The sequence below is a fragment of the Triticum dicoccoides genome, chromosome 7B (assembly GCF_002162155.2).
Source record: "Triticum dicoccoides isolate Atlit2015 ecotype Zavitan chromosome 7B, WEW_v2.0, whole genome shotgun sequence".
Taxonomy (NCBI): Eukaryota; Viridiplantae; Streptophyta; class Magnoliopsida; order Poales; family Poaceae; genus Triticum; species Triticum dicoccoides.
The window spans coordinates 522,833,766-522,853,966 of NC_041393.1; the positions used below are offsets into that span (position 1 = coordinate 522,833,766).

Below are 20,201 nucleotides of genomic sequence, written 5' to 3' on the forward strand. Positions count from 1 at the left end.
CTTCCCCCTTCCTTTTCCTAGTTGGACTAGGAAAGAGGGGAGTCCTACTCCTACTAGGAGGAGGACTTCTCCCCTCCTTGGTGCGCCCCAAGGCTAGCCGGCCTCCCCCTTGCTCCTTTATATACGGGGGCAGGGGGGCACCTCTAGACACAACAATTGATCCCTTGGATCTCTTAGCCGTGTGCGGTGCCCCCCTCCACTATAATCCACCTCGATAATATCGTAGCAGTGCTTAGGTGAAGCCCTACATCGGTGGAACATCATCATCGTCACCACGCCGTCATGCTGATGGAACTCTCCCTCAAAGCTCGGCTGGATCGGAGTTCTAGGGATGTCATCAAGTTGAACATGTGTAGAACTCGGAGGTGCCGTGCGTTCGGTACTTGATCGGTCGGATTGTGAAGACGTACGACTACATCAATCGCGTTGTGCTAACGCTTCCGCTTTCGGTCTACGAGGGTACGTGGACACACTCTCCCCTCTCGTTACGCATCACCATGATCTTGCGTGTGCGTAGGAATTTTTTTGAAATTACTATGTTCCCCAACAAATATTTCGTCTAAGAACCCATTAACCTGTTTTTAGTGGATATTTGCTTATGTATGTAACTAGTTCACTCGGCTGCCGTGCTTTGAATCTCCTTCCTCCCAACATATTCCCCTTCTCAGGTGGACCCAGCAGGTCTCGTACACAGGCATCTCAGACCAACCACCTATCCATTTGTATTTTTTTATTTTGTTTAATCTTTCGTCCTCTTCCTATACAGCGGTTGGCGGCGCTACCGCGCATGCCTCGATGACCCATCATAACCTATGGCGTTGGCCATGCCATCTCTCTACTCCCACACATTGTCAGGCGGCGACAACTCCATCGGCCCACCCTGCACCCGAACAAGTCAACCCTCGTACTCCTCTCCGCCCGCATCTTCCCCCGCTCTGGTTCGTTCGGTCCGAGGTTGATGTCGTCTTCCACCTTGGTGCTCTCGCCGCAGCGCCGCCATTTGTCGTTCCCAACATGGTCAACAAAATAAGAGGAATTGGGAGACGACTGTTCGTCGAGAGGCTGAGAGTCCCGGGCCCACCAGGTCCATGGCCTAGGTTTTGTTATTTAACATGCGCAGCCCATGACATGTCTCAACTTTTTTTGGATCCAGCGGGTATCAAGCGGCCCTGGGCCTCCCAGCCTAGCTTGTCTATAACATCAGCAACCCAAGTAATGTTTTTTTTCAAGACGACCCACGGCTCAGTTCTATTTTTCTATAAGAATGCAAAGCTGAACCTACGTTTTCCCTTCTATAATAGTATATATATTTATATTTATATCTTATTTTATTACACACACACACACACACACACACACACATATATATATATATATATATATATATATATATATATATATATATATATAATAGAAACACCATAAGGTTCTGTTAAACCCGTCGTTCATCCAACCATTTTATAGACCTTCCTACTTCCTTTATTTTTCGTTTTCATTAATCCTATATCTGAATTTTCTCCCACTTTCTTTTTTTATGTAATGTGAGTTTTCTCCTAGTACTTTTCCCTAGAACCAACTCAACTGTCCCACGTCTAGCCTAAAAAATATTAATACCCCACGTCCTATTAACTCATCAAATTAAAATGATTTTTTATTTCGTAAATCGAAAGTTCTTACAAAATAATAATAATAATTGTTTATATATAACTTGGCAAGTTAACTCATGGTGATTACATACATAAGCTTGCAAAGATTTTATTAAGAAATGCAGTAATAGACATGCAATCATGTGTTTATGTTTTTATAACATTTCCTCGTCCAACCCAACATGATATTTTCACCCAGCCCAGCAAGTCCGCAGATTTTGATAAAAATGCAAATAGGCTTTAAATTCTACCATAATATATAAACGGGCTGCATAGACACTACATCATTGTTTCACCTAGCCCACCAAATGGGCTAAAAAACAAATGGACTGGCTGACATGTGGGCCAGTAGGTCGAAGCCTAAGCACTTTCACAAAAAATAAAAATATAAAGGTTGAAGCCTAAGCAAGGCGATGGATTTACATCCAACGGCCGGCATTCTTCTTCAATCTCTTGTCTTCTTCCCCCAGCGCTGCAAAGACCGCCTGCTCCAGCCTCCGGCGTCCAGCAGTGCTGTTTTGCATGCCTGCAGCGAAACGCTACCCCACCAACAGCCAGGCCATCCCTCTACTCCTCCGTACCTCCTGTTATTTTTTGTCGAGTGTAGGTCCATCCCGCACCCAACCAGTCAAGTTTCTCACTCCTCTCCGTCCGTGATTCCACTACCGTGTCTTTCCCATCTTCAGGGCGTTCTAGTCTGGGGCCTCGCCGTCGTCCACCGGCTTGGTGTGCTCTGCACGGTGTGGTCAATATGGTCAACAAACGAGAGTCATCGGAAGATAATTGTACGTGGAGAGGCTGATAGTGGGGACGCACCACGCCCATGGACGCATGCATGCAACTGCATCCTTTTTACCCTAAAAATAATGTTTTCTCCCTCTGACAGCTGGGACCCACCAGCTACATCTTTGCACGCAAGTAAGTGCGTCCTTATTACGGGAAAAGAATGATTCTTCCCCCTGACAGCTAGGACCCACCAGCTATATCTTCGCATGCAAGGAAGTGCATCCTTATCCTCCCTGATAGCTGGGACCCACCCGGTCGAAGCATACGTAGCGTTGTCTGTGTACATATCGGTCGATCGGTGTGTCTGCCATGATGAACTATGGTCGAGTAAGGAATGGTAGCAGTTCAGGCAGTCCAGTCAAAACAGTGTACACGTACGTTAGCCAGATGCCAAAAAATACGGCCACATACGTACATATGGACGGGGTCTCGAACGCATACTCGCGCATATGTACGGCCAGGGCTCGTGTACATGGAGAGGCCACGGATGGCAGCAACGGCGTCCTGTTCATCAGAAGCCAACCGGCTGGGTCGGAACGGAGAAACTGCGTCGTGTTCATGGGGAGGCAATGAAATGCGCCGTGTTCATCGAGAGGCAACGAAATACGTCGTGTTCATCGGGAGCCAACCGGCTTGGACGGAACAACCGAAATGAGGTCTCGCGTACTGCAGAACAGAGAAAATGGGCCTTCTGTTCGATCGCGTACTGTCGAAACGGGGTCCTGTTCATCGAGAAGGTCTGGCGTACCGCAAAATGGAGGAAACAAACTTGTGTTCGCCCGCATAAGGTCGAAACGAGGTCCTGTTCATCGGGAAGGGTCTGGTGTACCGCAAAACGAAGGAACCGAATTTGTGTTGGCGCGCCTACGGTCGAAACGGGGTCCTGTTGATCGGGAGGGGTGTGGCGTACCGCGAAACGAAGGAAACAGACTTGTGTTGGAGCACCTACGATTGAAATGCGGTCCTGTTCGTCCACCGTCTACTGTGTTGCTCCAGCCTCCACCTACTACTATTCATCCACCGTCGACTTCCTCCAGCCTCCACCCGCTACTATTCATCCACCTCGACTTCCACCAGCTATTGTTCATCCACGGGGGTCCTGTTCATCCAGCCTCCACCGGCTACTGTTCAACCAGCCCTCCATGGGGTCCTGTTCATCAACCCTCCACCGGCTACTGTTCATGGGGCCTCCATGGGGTCATGTTCATCCACCCTCCACCGGCCTCCTTGATCGGGGTCCTGTTCATCCAGCGGCAACGACCTACTACTACCACGGGGTCCTGTTCATCCAACCACCACCGGGAACTGTTCATCCAACCCCAACCACGTACGTCTTGACTCGTTCAACCAACCCCCACGTTCACTATTTATCAAGAGGCAGCAGGTTTGGTCGGCTTCAGTTAGCAGCAACAGCGAAGGAATCCCTCGATCGGGTTCAGTTAACAGCAAGGGATCGATCGGGGTTCTGTAACGTAGCTAGTGCAATTTCTCGGGTTCAGTTAGAGCCCAACGTCTCGCTCGGGTTCAGTTAGAGCACAACTCCTTGCACACACATGCGTACATGTACGAGAGAAACGTGCAAACCTCCGTGCATCGCTCGGCCCTGACCACCCACCGTAACCGGGAACTCCCTGAAATTTTCCTCACCCTCGCTTCTACCATGATTTTTTCCGTCATGGACGGCCCAAAGAATGTCATGCAGGTGCGTCTCCGGCCCGCCCAGGACGAAAAGCCCATTTTCTATCATGATTTTTTGTCATAGAAGTAGGAGCCCACCACATCTATGATAATACCGGGTTTTGTCACAATTATCGTCATAGAAGTGTCATAAGCATGACATAAAAAAATTCGTTCGGCCCAAAATGTCATGGATGTGTCTTTTTTGTAGTGATATATCTGACATTAAGAAAGCAGTAGCAATAAACTGAACGATCATATGCTAAGCTAACTGATGAGTCTTGTCCATCATATCATTCTCCTAATGGTGATCCCGTTATCAAGTGACAACTCATGTCCATGGTTAGGAAATCTTAACCATCTTTGATCAACGAGCTAGTCTAGTAGAGGCTCACTAGGGACACAATATTTGTTTATGTATCCACACATGTATTTAAGTTTCCAGTCAATACAATTCTAGCATGAATAATAAACCTTTATCATGAATAAGGAAATATAATAATAACAACTTTATTATTGCCTCTAGGGCATATTTCCATCAAACATTGTATTGAGGAACATCAAGAGAGGAAGCCATCTAGCTAATAACTATGGACCCATAGGTCTGTGGTAAACTACTCATGCATCATCGAAAGGGCAACAAGGATGATGTAGAGCCCCTCCGTGATCGAATCCCCCTTCGGCAAAGTGTTGGAAAAGGCCTCCAGATGGGATCTCTAGAGAACATGAACTTGCGGCGGCGAAAAATGTATTTCGCGGACTCCTCTGTTGGTTTCACGATTTTAGAGAATTTATAGAGGCGGAGTTAGGTAAAATGGAGCCTCGTGGGCCCTGGTGCCTTGTGGGCCACTGCTCCATCTTCTCGTCCCCCCCCCCGAAGCTTCCAGGGTCTTTTATGTCTAGAAAAAATCACCAAAATGTTTCATGGCATTTGGACTTCGTTTAGTACTGATATTCTACAAAACCAAAAACAAGCAAAAACAGCAACTGGCACTGGGCACTAAGTTAATAGGTTAGTCCCAAAAAATGATATATTGTTGCTTGAATTTTTTTATAAAACATCCAAGATTGATACTATAATGACATGGGACAATCAAAATTATAGATACGTTGGAGACGTATCAGCTACCTACAAAAGATAGTATTTGCAAGGGAAGTCTTAAAATAGCGAATGGTAGGCTTGTCGATGCTAGCTATCTCCGCACCACTGAATTGGTGCTCGTCCTTGACAGAGATGTGGTCCCACGTACTATCGGAGCTAAATCCGACAGATCTCGGGTAGGGGGTCCCGATCTGGTAGCCTTGGCATGATGGTAACATCAGGCACAATGTTTACCTAGGTTCGAGCCCTCTCGAGGAGGTAAAACCCTATGTCCCCAAGTCATCAAGGCCATAGTCCCCACGAACCAACGTCATGGAGAAGAAAGCATTTCTGCTAGATGAGTCACAAATCCAAGAGCTAAACCTTCATTATTTCTCCCCATGCCAGCACTGGAGGCCGCAACAACGCGACAGAGACGAGGCTAGATGACCAAATAGTAAATGGAAACCACTACTACCATCGTGCCAACAAACCATGTAGACGATAACCTTACCGCTTATAGAACAATCTATATGAAAATACGCCATCGAGCCATCAGTGCCGCCGTAGACGACACATTGAGATGGGGAAACGCATGGAAACCTTATTCGTTGGACCGTCACCTCCAACGACTCGTCGCCTGAAGGAGTGAAGCGTCAAACAATGAAAACCTACCTAAGGGCTCGAAATCAAGGAAAGGCACGACTTCAGTCGGTAGACCGAGAACTTTACACACTTCCACACCAATAGAACCAGTGGAGGTGAAGGGAAACAATGACGTACCGAGAAAGGAGAGGTCACCTCTCCTGGGCAGGGAGGAACAATTGTACCGTGTATGATTTGGTTTGACTAACCAAGGGCGAACATATATTTGTTGATGTTAAACCGTTTTATTTATTGATGCCAAACACATCAAAGTATTGTTTTAAAATGGGTCATTTTCTTTCTTCTTCTCGAAGGAAAAAGGCGATCTTGCCGGCACTTCTCACCAGGAGAGTTTCTCCACCTATGTCCTCCGGCGGCTTCCCTCCACCGACGATCTTGGTCGTCGATGGTGAGGGGGGTCGCCGGATCTATGTGTGTTGATAGTTTTAGGCCATAATAGCTTGGTTTTAGGCTGTTCATCATCTTGACTTCGACGAGATGAGGCGGCGTTGAATAAAGATTGTTCAGATCCTTCCATAACGAGGAGATTGGGGATGGATTTGAAAACCAATCAGTTCAAGCAAGGTGTGGCAGCGACATCCTTGTGGTGGACTTGTGTGCTCGGGCATCGTCGTTGCGCCGGTGTGGAGCATGCGAGGTAGTCCGGAAGCGGATGCATATTATGGTCTGCATTGACAACATCTGGAAGATGGTGGATCATGTGCTGGGTTCGTGGTTCTTGGATGGCAGGTGTGGTTTCCTCCTTCGACGTCTTGATCGTGCGGGGGTGCCAGATTTGGAGTTTGATGCAGTGTCTGAGGTGTTGTCCTAGGTCTGATTCGTTCAAAGGTAATGGTTTCACCTTTGTGAGCCATCTTGAAGGTCCGCAAAGTTGCATATCAGCGATGGAGCCACGTCGAGCTCGAATGAGGAGACAATTCATTATTTTATTCTCTGGTGGCTATTTTGGTGGTGCCAGAAACAAGTGTCACACATTGCTATCAAGCTCAGAGGATTCTTCAGTCTTGATTGTAATTTTCTAGGCTGATGTTCCTTTGTGTAAAGGCTAGCGTTCAACGGTCTTTTCAGTTTTGTCAGGTACGTGTTTATGTGGCTTGTACTATGATCTCTATGACATGAATGAGACACGTGTTATCATAAAAAAGACACATCAGAGTATTTGAAATCATGATTTCATAGAAATCGGTATTCTAAATTAAAAATCTAAAATTACCTATGTAAATATATGTCAGTTTTGGTCCGTTATCGAATCCAATTAGAGTCCCTAAAAAGACGAATATCAACATATGTATCTTTTTCCTCTTACACAAGAAAAGCTCTTCTTCTTCCGTCATCGTCGCCGCCGGTCTGCCCCATCTCCGATGACCTCTAGTCCATGGAGGTGCAGAGGATCTCGGCCCGGCCGGCAGGAGGGACACCGTTTTCGTTCTTGTTAGATTCATTGTCTTGGTTGAGCTTGTGTGGCAGCGACGATATCCCTTAGTAGGAATAATGCCTCCCACATTCTATCCCCGCTCCGATGGAGGGCGTGTGGAGGTTTTTCTCCGCCGGATCTCGTGGGATTCGGTCAGTGCTGGTATTCGGTGGATTTGTTTGGATTTGGTCTTGGTTCGTCTTCGTTTGGGTGTTTTCAAGTTTTATCCTTCTGATCCATGACTTTTTTCATCGATGATGGTTGCTACCCTGATGCACTGGCCCTACGGGGCCTTAGCATGACGACTTCTTTACTGTCTACTATAACAAGGTTTGTCCGACTGCGATGAGGAAGGGGCGATGACGACGGTGCATCTTCGGCTCGTTTCAGTGTTTGTACTCGTCGCTAGGTGGTTCACGGTCATGTAATTTTTATTACATCTATTGTCCTTTGTACTGCCGTGATTAAAGATGAATAGGTTAAAAAGTTTTTTAAAATCTAATGTTCTGAAAGAAAGAAAAAGAAAGAAGAGAATCCAAATAGAGTTCAGTTTAGGTTCGTATTTTGCCCGTCTGAAAAGAAAGAAACCAGAAAGCACGGTCGCACCGGACTGCGGTTAGCGACCATAATAAAACCAGGACACCGCGCACGGAGAGCGTCGAGTCCTCCCCCGCTCCGCTCATCTTGGGAAGGAAGCAAAGCAGAGCCGCGCCGCCGAGGAGGATATGGCCGAGGCCGACGACGCCGCCGCCGCCCGCCGGCGCACCGTCATCACGGAGTACCGCAACAAGCTCCTCAACTGCCGCGAGCTGGAGACGAGGGTCCGCACAGGTAACACGGCGCCTCCCCTCTCCTCCCATCTCATGCGCTGTGGATCCTACTTGTTCGATCTACGGGGTTCAGACTAGTTGGCTCGCCCTGAGGTATCCGTGGGTGCTGGTCGATTGTGGAGGATGGGATCTGGTTTTCCGTGGCGATTAGGAGGGTCGTGGGCTAGGGTTTTTGGTTTGGCCGATTTGGGTTCAGGAGGCGCGCCCCTTAGCCTGCCTCGAGCGCGGCTTGGGCTGTTGGTTCTCGAGGAGGCTAGTGGTTGGTTACCAATTGCCTGCTGAACATGTGGTTTTTAGGTTCTTAGGGCGCCGTCTTTGATTTAGGTGAGATTTGGTTGATTTTGCAAGATGCGAACAAGAGGAATTTGGGATGAAGTGTTATTCTCGTTGAGCATTGAGCAGTAGATTAGGGTGAGACTGGCGGTCAGTTCCTAGATAGGTTTGCTCTACCATATGCGTTTTGTTTAGGATGTGAATTCGGTAATTGGCCTGAGTGCTAAACATGGATATCATAGTCATATTTAGCTAGTCATTTGGCTTAATTTATGTTCGTGATGTAATTGATTATCTGGTTTGGCAGTTCATCATAGTGTTTTTCATCGTGGTGAGGCAAAGGCAACTGCAGTAGTTATTAGTTCGAGTGATTGAGATGCTGAGTAATCACTCTTCTTTCCACAAGGTCCTATAATTCTGTGCTGCTAAGGTGTCAAGAAGCTCAGATTTGGTGCACGTGTTTTGTTTCTTTTGATAATTTGGGACCAGCCCTATTAAAGTATCTAACGCGGAAAGGCCCCAAAACTACATGTATCCAAGTTTATGTGCCTGTTCATTTTTATACTTTATCCTTCACACCTTGAATGCGTCCATGGATTCGTTTCTTTCGATGAACATGAGCTTCCATGGATTCGTCCTTTCCTTGGTTTATGTTCCATCAATGGACGGCCTTTCACTTTTTCTTGTGGTTATGCATGGTCTTATATGCGTCTGCCTTATATGATTTTGTTTTGATGCAACATGGTTTGGGTCAGACTCCGAGCCTTTACAACTTAAATGTGTGATAGATTAAATAGCTTTGGTATTGTTATGTTTGTACTAATATCTGCGAACATGTATTTTGAGAAAATGCCTGTTTCCAACCGACAGTTAAAAAATAAAATGAAACGAGTAACGTTCTATAACTCACGCTATGCATGTGTAATTTACCTCTAGAACCTGGATTTAATTCTTGACAATTGGACTGACTGGGATTGATAACCTGACCTGACATTTTGATATCCAAATTATGTACTCAATCTGGCACATGAATAATATTTTGCTTCACTTGACCTGCTGTCCTCAGGTTCAATGTTTGCTGCAACTTCTTATTTTAAAAGGTTATGTTGAACTATGGACAGCAGTACTCATGGTTTTATTAGATAGCTTCTGTTTGATAAATCTACTTATTTGCATGCAGGTAGGGAAAACCTAAAAAAGGCAAAGAAAGATTACGATAAAACTGAAGATGATTTGAAGTCCTTGCAGAGTGTGGGCCAAATCATTGGTGAAGTACTTCGGCCATTGGACAGTGAAAGATGTAAGTGAAAAGACTTATTTGTTTGTTTTAGAACAGATTTATCTCTGTACAAACAATAATAATATGCATTCTGTTTTTGGCCATTAGTTTCATCAGTGCACCGCTTGTTTTTCTCCCTAACTTGTTGTAGTTTGTTTGCTGATGGCAGTAAACCTTTCCTTCTCAATTCAGCAACAATGTAATTAGTTTTAGCAAAGCAACTGAAATTTGTTTTTGTTGTAGTTATCGTCAAAGCCAGTAGTGGGCCACGTTATGTGGTCGGCTGCAGAAGCAAAGTTGACAAAGAAAAGCTGACAGCTGCAACACGAGTTGTCCTTGACATGACAACTTTAACAATAATGCGCACTCTACCACGTGAGGTATGTGATTGTTGATTTTTTGTTTATGGTCTAGTTCAGTACAGTTTTGAAATTCTGTTTCTAATGTGATGGGTTTATTTGCTAACCTCAAATGGAAAAAACACACTAAGATTGTACTAATTTCCATTGCTTAGGTTGATCCCGTGGTCTATAACATGCTACACGAAGACCCCGGCAATGTCAGTTACTCAGCTGTAGGTGGACTGTCCGATCAAATAAGGGAGCTGCGGGAGTCCATCGAGTTACCTCTTATGAATCCAGAATTGTTTCTTCGCGTTGGGATTAAACCGCCAAAGGTAATTTCAAGAAAAAATGTGCTGTCAAATATCATATTATGCAGTTAGCTTAGACAAATAATGATACAATTACCACCATCCTTAAATGTACTAACTGCTACTTTACTCATTCAAGGGTGTTCTGCTCTATGGCCCACCTGGAACGGGAAAGACATTGCTTGCTAGAGCCATCGCTAGCAACATTGATGCTAACTTTTTAAAGGTCTGCTTTTCTTTTCTTTAATGCTGTTACTTATTAGCAACCTTTTATCTGGATATCACTATGGTATTGTGTTGAACTAATGTGTTCTGCTAATGCAGATTGTTTCAAGTGCTATCATTGACAAATATATTGGTGAAAGTGCCCGTCTTATAAGAGAAATGTTTAACTATGCACGTGAGCATCAAGTAGGTCTCATTATGTTTTGTTTCTTTATATACCTAGTAATCCTTAATATTCTGTCTATTATTTGAAAGCTGTTAAAATCATAATAATGTAAGCTATTACATTTGTTTCCTCCTGGCCAAATATATTCTGCTCCAGTTGTTAGAATAGGTTTGTGCGTGAATTAGCTGTAGAAAGTCCAATCATTAGGAGAGCAAAGTTACTAGCACTCTGCAATACAGAGCACCCCAACTCTAGGTTTACTCTGCCAGAAAAATCCATGGAAAAGGTCTTCATATCTTAAGTTGCTACCATTCACATCTGTGAATGCATTTAAAGTTATATGCTTGTTTCTCTTGAAGATATAGAATATTCTATTTTGTACTAATATCGCTCATTAACATTATCTTTTTTCTGATCCTTTTGTTTAGCCATGTATTATTTTCATGGATGAAATTGATGCCATTGGTGGCCGAAGATTCAGTGAGGGCACTAGTGCCGATCGTGAAATACAACGGACATTGATGGAGCTCCTAAATCAGTTGGATGGATTCGATGAGCTCGGAAAGGTACACATTTTTTTCTGTTTTGTGGCAGCTATGGTGAAACATGTTTATGGAATAAGAGTAGGTATTGTACAGTGATACAATGCTTACCGAATTCTTAATGCGCATTGCACTGCACTCTAGTTACGCAGTCATTATTATCTTTAGTTGCCTTATTATGAACTACCCGCCTTTCTTACATCATAAAGTTGTTGTATCGAGTAGTTGATTAGGTCAGTGTTAATCTTGGGAAAGAGAGATTTATTAGAAAAAAGAACTCGAAAGTCGAAGATATGCTGGTTGTGTTCCTGATTGATTGTTATGGTGTGTACATGTGTTGCGAGTTGCTGAATGTTTGTCCTGTTTATGTGAATCATGCGTGCCACTGCTTATCCAGGTGAAGATGATCATGGCGACGAACCGGCCTGATGTCTTGGACCCTGCGCTCCTTCGTCCTGGACGCCTAGATCGGAAGATAGAGATTCCACTGCCGAATGAGCAATCCAGGACCGAGGTCCTGAAAATCCATGCAGCTGGTATCGCCAAGCATGGCGAAATTGATTATGAGGCTGTGGTTAAGCTTGCCGAGGTGAGTTACTCTTAGTTACCTATATCTAGCGCTTCATGATGCTGTGTTTCTGAAGCCTTAACCCTTTATGGTTTCAGGGCTTCAACGGCGCGGATCTTCGCAATGTCTGCACTGAAGCTGGCATGGCCGCCATTCGAGCAGAGCGTGACTACGTCATCCACGAAGACTTCATGAAGGTGGGGTGTCGTCTGTCTGCTCTTTCTTTCTAGCTGTTCATCCTAACACAATGGAATTGGTACTCACCATGTCTGGCAAAATGGTTGTAGGCTGTGCGGAAGTTGAATGACGCCAAGAAGCTCGAGTCGAGCGCACACTACAGCGCCGACTTTGGCAAGGACTAAGATGAGAGCAGGAGACTGTCAGGCGACGCGCTGTTTGTTTTCTTGTACCATGGCGGAGTTTGTCACCCCGGCCCCCGACGATATAGAACATCATGTTTTTCTACCTTTTATATGTTGTGGGACGACTGCCTTTGCCGCGCAAGTTGATGTAAGCAAAAGTTGAAACAGGTCTGAAACGGACTGGCTTCTTAGATTTTCCATTGTTTCCTTCTCAAGTCCCTGTGCCTCGATTGTGGAATCAAAAAAATGTGGCAACATTTGCGATTTCTTCCTGTCTATCCTATTACTCTACATGAGAATCAAGAATGTGCGAAAAGGAACCTCCTGTTACTCTACCTGAGAATCAAGGAATGTGCTTTTGCAGCGTGTGCTTCTGCCTGCTCCTCTCTCTGCCTGTGGGAGGGAATCAAGAAATGTGCAGTGGTACTTGGATCATCAGGGGACGCATTCCGTTTCCTGCTGAAAACGACCTGATTCACGTGGAATTTCACATGCCCGTGGTTAACGAATACAGTATAGATATATTATGAGGCTGTTTGTCCATTTTCCGCTCCTCTATTTGAGGCAAGCCTTGCTTTTTTACCCCACGCTAAATTGATCGGCAAAATGTTCTATTTTTACACGGACGAAAAGGAAACCTTGAAGCCACGTGTTGGGCCGAAACGCCGCTCCTTTCCCCAGCGTCCTCTCCGATTCAACGGCCAGCACTAATCTCGAAGCCCACGTGAGCGCCCAAAACCAAAATTAGCGAGCACCCGGGCGGACGCGGGGAAACCACCCCCACCCCCACCCTCCCCCCGTTTCGGCGCAAGGAAGGAACCAAACAGACATGGCGACCCAAGAACTCTGATCCCTTTCCTCCCTCGATTCGTCCGCGAATTCAAAAGATTTGGAAAGATCGATCGATCGTGCATGCTGCTCGCATTTTGGTTTGATTCGGTTTGATTTGATGGTCGCCGCCGCGATCCGCGCATGACGAAGCTCAAGAGCCTGACGTCGTCGGTGGGGAAGGGGGAGAGCGCGGGGAGTGCTCGGCAGATTGCCGGGTCGCCGATGAAGCTGCTGGTGCGCGTTCTCGAGGCGCGCGGCCTGCTGCCGGTGCACCTCAACGGCTCCAGCGACCCCTTCGTCAAGCTGCAGCTCGGCAAGCGCCGCGCCAAGACGGCCGTCGTCAAGAAGAGCCTCACCCCCGCCTGGGACGAGGAGTTCAGCTTCCTCGTCGGCGACGTCACCGAGGAGCTCTCCGTCTCCGTGCTCAACGAGGACAAGTACTTCACCAACGACCTCCTCGGCAAGGTCAAGGTGCCGCTCTCCAAGGTCATGGAGGCCGAGGACTTCAACCTCGGCACCGCCTGGTACCAGCTCCAGCCCAAGAGCAAGAAGTCCAAGAAGAAAGAACGCGGTATGCTATTATTATTATTGCCTTGCCCCGCGCCGCATTCGTCCCCACGATTCTTTTTCCTCTCCTCTGTTGTGGTTTTGTTTTGAATTTGCATATATAAGCAATTGACTTGCATGCACAAGTATGAGCTTTCTTGGATGTCATATTCTAAGATACGCACTAGCAATCTTGGCAGCATTTAATTTGAATTTCTTCCATGTGCAGGGGAAATTTGCCTGCGCATATCCTTGTCTACACGCTCGCACGTGTCTGAAGAATCGCACCAGCAACAACCCACTTCGGATGGCGCAGCATCCAGTTCAGACAGGTCAATTGGGAACAAAGATGGAACTTTGTCAACCAGCAATAGCTACATTGACATGTCAGCCCTTGCCAGTTTGGACCGATCATCACAGGGAAGTATGGAACGATTAGGGGATGGTGCTGTGGACCAACCGCCCGGGACCAGCATTGACCAAGCAGTCACTGAACCTGGAACCGCTGTTTCTAATGATGCGATGGCGAATACGTCGTCGGTGGTAGAGGTCTTGTCTCGCTATTTCTTTGGGAAACCTGCTGATACTAATCTGCCTTCCATCGTTGCCTCTGACGCTGAGTCAGTGGTGGAGCAGTCCGAAGAGCCAAAAGTTTGCTCTGTAGACCGTGAAAGTCCCGAGAATGGCACGCCATCCGAGTCAAACCTTGATGAGCTACTGAAAATCATGGAGTCCAAAGATCAAGGCTGTGAAATGCCAGCAAAACTGGCTAACGGCGTTCTAGTTGATGAATCTTATGTTATTGCACCAGCTGGACTGAATTCCCTCTTGTTTTCTCCAAATTCAGATTTCTGGCCAGCAGTAGCAGAGCTTCAAGGAACAAGTGGATTTCAGATTGAACCATGGAAGATCGATAGCAACGATGGTTGTTTGCGAAGAACATTAAGTTACATAAAAGCCGCTAGTAAGCTGGTTAAAGCTTGCAAAGCCACAGAAGAGCAGAAATACTTAAAAGCAGCTGGGAATTCTTTCGCTGTTTTGTCTATTGTTAGCACACCTGATGTTCCTTATGGCAGTTGTTTCAAGATAGAGATATTGTACTGTATAACGCCAGGTCCCCACTTATCATCTGAAGAGCAAACAGCACATCTTACTGTAAGTTGGCGGATCAACTTTCTTCAGAGCACAATGATGAAAGGAATGATTGAGAGTGGTGCAAAACAAGGCATGTCAGAAGGTTATGCACAATTTTCTGATGTACTGTCCCAAAGGTTTAAAGTAGCTGAGCTTGATGATGCCAATTCAAACAAAGAAAAGATTTTAGCCTCACTACAAGCACATAAAGAACCAAGCTGGAGGTTGATTGTCCGCTTCCTTGGGAACTTCACATTCATATTCTCTGTTATCATAGGGATATATGTTATAGTTCACCTTCATTTATCAAGGCCCAAAGTGATGAATGGGCTTGAATATTTTGGCATTGACCTTCCAGATTCAATTGGAGAGGTTGTAGTTTGTGCTGTCTTGATCCTTCAGGGACAGACCATCCTGAAAGTAATAAAGCGCTTCTTGAATGCATGGAGACAAAGAGGTAGATATCTCAGTCACTATGTTATTATCTACTCCAAAACTGTTGCACATGAATCTGAATATTCTTGATTAGTTTTACGTTCTCTTTCTGTTGTACTCCCTGTGCCTGGAATTACTTGTCGCCCAAACAGATGTATCTAGCACTAAAATACGTCTAGATACATCCATTTGAGCGACAAGTAATTCCGGACGGAGGAAGTATCTAGTAAGTAATACATGCATTGCATGTGAGAGCTTAGATAATCAAAGTACGACCAAAGATCGACATACTGAATTGTAATAGTCAAATGAAATTTTGAGGCACATACATCAAGTATAAGATGCATATTTAATTCTCTTAGCCCATTCCATAAAAAAATAAATCAAATTATGGCTACAAAATACTTGAAAACTGCATGGTATATACTACGCAAAATTCGGGTAAAATATATCAAGCACATTTTGTCTAGGCAGTCTCTTGCAATTACTTCGTATTGAATTTTCAATAAAAAATAACGTGAATACCTAATGCTGCATCACCAAGATAAAATTGGTTTATGATGTAAGGCCGTAGCTTTGAACACAATGATTTTTTTTCACGGAAGTAAAAATCAATGACAGTTCTGTTAGAAAAGAAGAACTTCGGAGTGTTTAATTATAGAAGAGTCTAGAATAAAGTAGAAGTGTGTTTCGTGATTTGTGCATAATATCCATTGGGCTTAAGTACAGCCATAGATCTTCTAGATAGTATACGTGGCAGAATCCGGTGTAGTAAAGAGGAAATCGGACGGCGACAAGTGCTCGGATTTGCCATCTCTCTCACGTCAGATTGACTTTATCCAACGGACGATATTCAAAGCTATTCATACACTATATAATGGAATAGAAATAGATGGTATAGATATAGATATGCTCTAAGAGTGAAAGTGTTATTCTAAAAGGAGATGAGGTGAATTGTCTTCTACTGCAACCAATGGACATTTTGCTCTACACATATGTTCTGGTATTGTAGTGCTACTTGATTTGCTTTAAATTTCGGTAACAGTTGAGCAATATTCGTCTTTTCTTCTTCCTGTATTAGGTAGTGATCATGGAGTCAAAGCTCATGGAGATGGCTGGTTACTGACTGTTGCACTTATTGAGGGTACTGGTATACTATCTGCTGGTTCATCTCAACCATTTGACCTATATGCTGTTTTTACCTGCAACACGAAGAGGAAAACAAGCTCAATTAAATTCCACACATCTGATCCAAAATGGAACGGTTAGTTTCTTCCCCTTCATGTTGCTTTGTTCTCAGCTGGGAAGAGCAGCCGATCCTTTGTGCTACAGTATTGCATGAACTGACGGTACTGACCTTCACATATGCATAGTGTAGCTGACCCATTTGATGCTTGAATTTCTAGAGATATTCGAATTTGATGCAATGGATGATCCACCATCAAGGATGGATGTAGCTATTCATGACTCGAATCAATTAGATGAAGCTCCCATTGGTCACGCCGAAGTGAACTTCCTGAAGAGCAATTTGTCAGATTTAATGGACATATGGGTTCCTCTTGATGGGAAGTGTGATCCAGCAAGCAACCCTAAGCTACATTTGAGAATATTTTTGAACAACTCGAGAGGAACTGAAGTTGTTCTGAATTACCTGGCAAAGATGGGGAATGAAGTCGGTAAGAAGGTAAGGACCTAACTTTTTGTCTGATTTGTTTTTCATCATCTCTTCTATTTCTGAAATTACATATGACATAATGTGTAGATAAATTTGCGGTCAGCACAAACAAATTTAGCATTCCGAAAGCTCTTTAACCTCCCTCCTGAAGAGTTCCTCATCGATGATTTCACCTGTCATCTAAAACGGAAGATGCCACTTCAGGTATTTACTTTTCTGATTGTTTACTTATGTGTCAAAGATGCTACTATTATTTTAATTGTACCAAGTAGACCTGTACATGTATGTACCATACTACCAAGGAGAATCACCGCTATAGTTTTGCATTCGTTTGTGACTCGCTTGACATTTGCCAATATTTTGTACTTTCTCCATTTTGTTCTGTCAATATTTACAGAGAACTGGCTCTTTTACAGGGACGAGTATTTTTTTCTCCAAGAATAATTGGATTCTACTCTAATATATTTGGTCACAAGACCAAGTTTTTCTTTCTGTGGGAAGACGTTGATGATATCCAGGTTATCCCTCCTACACTGTCAATTGGCAGCCCATCCTTGATGGTTATCCTTAGAAAGGATAGAGGGTCAGAAGCAAAACATGGTGCCAAGGCAACAGATCATCATGGAAGACTCAAGTTCCATTTTCAGTCCTTTGTTTCGTTCAATGATGCTCACAGGTACCTTTCATTTGTTTGTTTTCGAGGTCCAGTGAGACATCTAGGCCAAGCATATATTTTATTCTTCAGAACTTCAGATCAAAATTTCTAAATAAAATAAAATAACTCTAGATCTTATTTTGTGAAGTTCAAGGATAACATGTTCATGGGTACGCTGGCCTGATGTGGCTTTGGTTTGCAGATTACAAGCCCAAAGCCGGCTTGACCTGCAGTGACGAAGGGTCGAAAACTATAAATGGACACATTTCAGCATAATTCCCATTATAAGATAGGACAACTTTAACATTTTAGTCTTTTGGGGGATTTGAACCCAATATTAAGCGTCGAGCGGCTAGTCGCCTTGACAAGTGTACCAGTCGTAACCTGGGTGTCAACTGGGCACCTTGACTCTATTGGTTGGCACTGCCGAGCGACTGGTTAACTAGTGGCTGACTAATCTTGACTAGTCTAGTCCCTTGAGCCAAGCAAGTCAAAATTGGCCCACTGTTTCCAAAAAAAAGGAATCTGCCCAAGGCTGGCCCACTGTATTCAGGTTCTTCTATAACGCACAACCTCACGGTATACAAATAAGAAAATGTAGTAACAATAGGTTTCTATTTTCTACTGATTATAGTTCTGCAGATAGTTGATCGGATCTTGCTATCCCATCATGTACTAAGCTATTCTGCTAGTTTGCATATAAATGTATCACATCAAGAAATCTTTATCTGACAGAATAATCATGGGGATCTGGAAAATGCGATCACCGGGTCAAGAACAGAAGGGAGAGGTAATTGAGGAGTCTGAACCAAAAGAACTCCAGGCGGAAGAATGTGGATCCTTATTTACCCATGAGGATGTCAAAATGTCCGAAATATTCTCATCAGTTCTTTCTGTGGACGTGAGTGCCACTTTTATTTTCGCATGAGCTTGTCACAATTTGTTTTCGCACTAAAATTTGTTTTGGGATTCCTTACATATATCTAAATTTTCAGGTTGAGTCCTTGATGGAGATGTTTTCAGGAGGTCAGTTGGAACAGAAAGTGATGCAAAAGACTGGCTGTCTGGACTACTCATCAACAGAATGGGAACTTGTAGGCAGAAATATATACAAGCGGCAAATCAGCTACAAGTTTGACAAAGCATTGTCTCGATATGGAGGAGAAGCAAGCACCACTCAGCAGAAGTATGCCCTAGTGAACCAAGATGGCTGGGCCATTGAAGAGGTGATGACCCTCCAAGGTGTTCTACTTGGGGACTTCTTTAATGTAAGACTCCCCCTTCCCACATTTATTCTTAAATGGTCTGTACTATGCGAACCATTATCAAGAGTTTGTGACCATTCCGAATAGTTGTAACCTTAGCTCTGAGCTAAAACATAAGAATTGAAGTGGTATTACTGTATGCTTGTTCTGTCATTTTTTTTTTGCTGAACTGGTACATAGAATAATGTTGATCACAATGGTTCTTAACTTGCAGCTCCAGCTAAAGTATCATATGGCGAACATACCATCAAAACCAAACACCTGCAACGTGCAGGTCTTGTTGGGGATTGCCTGGTTAAAAAGCACCAAGCAACAAAAGAAGATCACAAAAAATATCATGTCCAACACCTCAAATAGATTGAAGGAGCTCTTTTCCGAAGTCGTAAAGGATCTTACGTCAAGAAACGGTACCCTTTTCAATGCAGCTATTGATCCTTAGTGTTCGTTATTATGATTTCTAATGTCATGTTAACATATAGCAGAGTTCACATCAAACCAATGCCAGGAAAGTAAGTTTATATGATGCATTTCATTGCTTCTGTGTCAAATGAATTATTACCACTGAGTGGAAACTAAATGCAATGAATCTGGTATAACTTTTTAGGTGGCACTGTCAGAAAGCAAACTGTTTTTGTTGCTCTGTATGAATCAGCGCTATTTGTTTTGCCTCGGGAAAGAATGACACTGATTTTTCTGTGTGCGGCAAATTTGTAGGTTGAAGCTAACCTCTGTACAGTGTAACAGTAGATTACTCATGCCATCAAAATGTGTTTGAAGAGCCCAAGCAGAGGGGAATCGGCATGATATGTTGCTGTCTGCTTGTGGTGAGACATGCTTTAGCTGCTGCCAACAGTTTGCAGTTCTTACACAGACAGCAGAGCCTGAAAGTGAACTATGTGAATAGATTGTTTCAGAAGCAGTTCGTTAAAAAAAAACATTTCTGACACGGCCTTACCCATTTATCCTCATAGGAAGTCAAGTAGAGTTGTATATGCACAGCTGACCTGTATATGTATAACAGAAGTGATATAGTGAAAGAAAGCTAATTTTGATCCATAGAGGTCTTGTCGGAGTTGTGTGCTGTACTGTAAAACAATCAAGCAAATATGTGGTATATCTACTATTTTGTTGTTCAATTTGCCATACTCGTATGCCTTGATCTAAGAGCTGCTATATAACGAACAACATTTATATAGGCCTACGTACCGAATGTTTTGTTATCCCCCTCCTGCATGCACTCTTTTATGCCGCAACTCAAGTTTGTATGCATTATCATTTACCTTTTCTCCAAGACCTTAAATGGACCATCATCCAGTGGCATTAGTTTACATTTGCGCAACTTAGATAATCTATCTTTACTTAAATGCACCCAAATAAATTGAACACAACATGCTTTCTATCCTTATCACCCACAAGTTTGTACTTAGCATTTATCCACTATGTTTTTCTTCATCATGTCATGCATCTTTAACATCAGTTCAACATGTTCCGTA

General features: G+C 44.0%; 2 protein-coding genes across 2 annotated transcripts; both read left to right on the plus strand.

Moving 5' to 3' along the window:
* The first annotated feature begins 7,917 nt into the window (after positions 1 to 7,917).
* On the plus strand, positions 7,918 to 12,483 carry LOC119336237 (26S proteasome regulatory subunit S10B homolog B-like). The gene is made up of 10 exons (XM_037608240.1): positions 7,918 to 8,101; positions 9,554 to 9,673; positions 9,896 to 10,032; positions 10,167 to 10,328; positions 10,444 to 10,530; positions 10,629 to 10,715; positions 11,124 to 11,261; positions 11,635 to 11,826; positions 11,904 to 12,002; positions 12,093 to 12,483. Exons 1-10 carry the CDS (start codon positions 7,996 to 7,998, stop codon positions 12,165 to 12,167), a joined length of 1,203 nt encoding a protein of 400 aa, XP_037464137.1. The 5' UTR covers positions 7,918 to 7,995; the 3' UTR covers positions 12,168 to 12,483.
* A 482-nt stretch (positions 12,484 to 12,965) lies between these two features.
* On the plus strand, positions 12,966 to 19,764 carry LOC119342043 (C2 and GRAM domain-containing protein At1g03370-like). The gene is made up of 10 exons (XM_037613881.1): positions 12,966 to 13,569; positions 13,774 to 15,135; positions 16,195 to 16,377; positions 16,520 to 16,797; positions 16,876 to 16,992; positions 17,205 to 17,464; positions 18,179 to 18,344; positions 18,439 to 18,711; positions 18,923 to 19,115; positions 19,423 to 19,764. Exons 1-10 carry the CDS (start codon positions 13,140 to 13,142, stop codon positions 19,425 to 19,427), a joined length of 3,267 nt encoding a protein of 1,088 aa, XP_037469778.1. The 5' UTR covers positions 12,966 to 13,139; the 3' UTR covers positions 19,428 to 19,764.
* Positions 19,765 to 20,201: the final 437 nt, after the last annotated feature.

Excerpts from the sequence above, each read along its gene's own strand:
- LOC119342043 (XM_037613881.1), top strand. The coding sequence starts at position 13,140 with ATGACGAAGCTCAAGAGCCTGACGTCGTCGGTGGGGAAGGGGGAGAGC. Across the intron at positions 17,465-18,178 it reads TCGTTCAATGATGCTCACAG|AATAATCATGGGGATCTGGA; the intron begins GTACCTTTCATT and ends TTTATCTGACAG. Across the intron at positions 18,345-18,438 it reads CATCAGTTCTTTCTGTGGAC|GTTGAGTCCTTGATGGAGAT; the intron begins GTGAGTGCCACT and ends CTAAATTTTCAG.
- LOC119336237 (XM_037608240.1), top strand. The coding sequence starts at position 7,996 with ATGGCCGAGGCCGACGACGCCGCCGCCGCCCGCCGGCGCACCGTCATC. Across the intron at positions 8,102-9,553 it reads GGAGACGAGGGTCCGCACAG|GTAGGGAAAACCTAAAAAAG; the intron begins GTAACACGGCGC and ends ATTTGCATGCAG. Across the intron at positions 9,674-9,895 it reads GCCATTGGACAGTGAAAGAT|TTATCGTCAAAGCCAGTAGT; the intron begins GTAAGTGAAAAG and ends TTTTTGTTGTAG.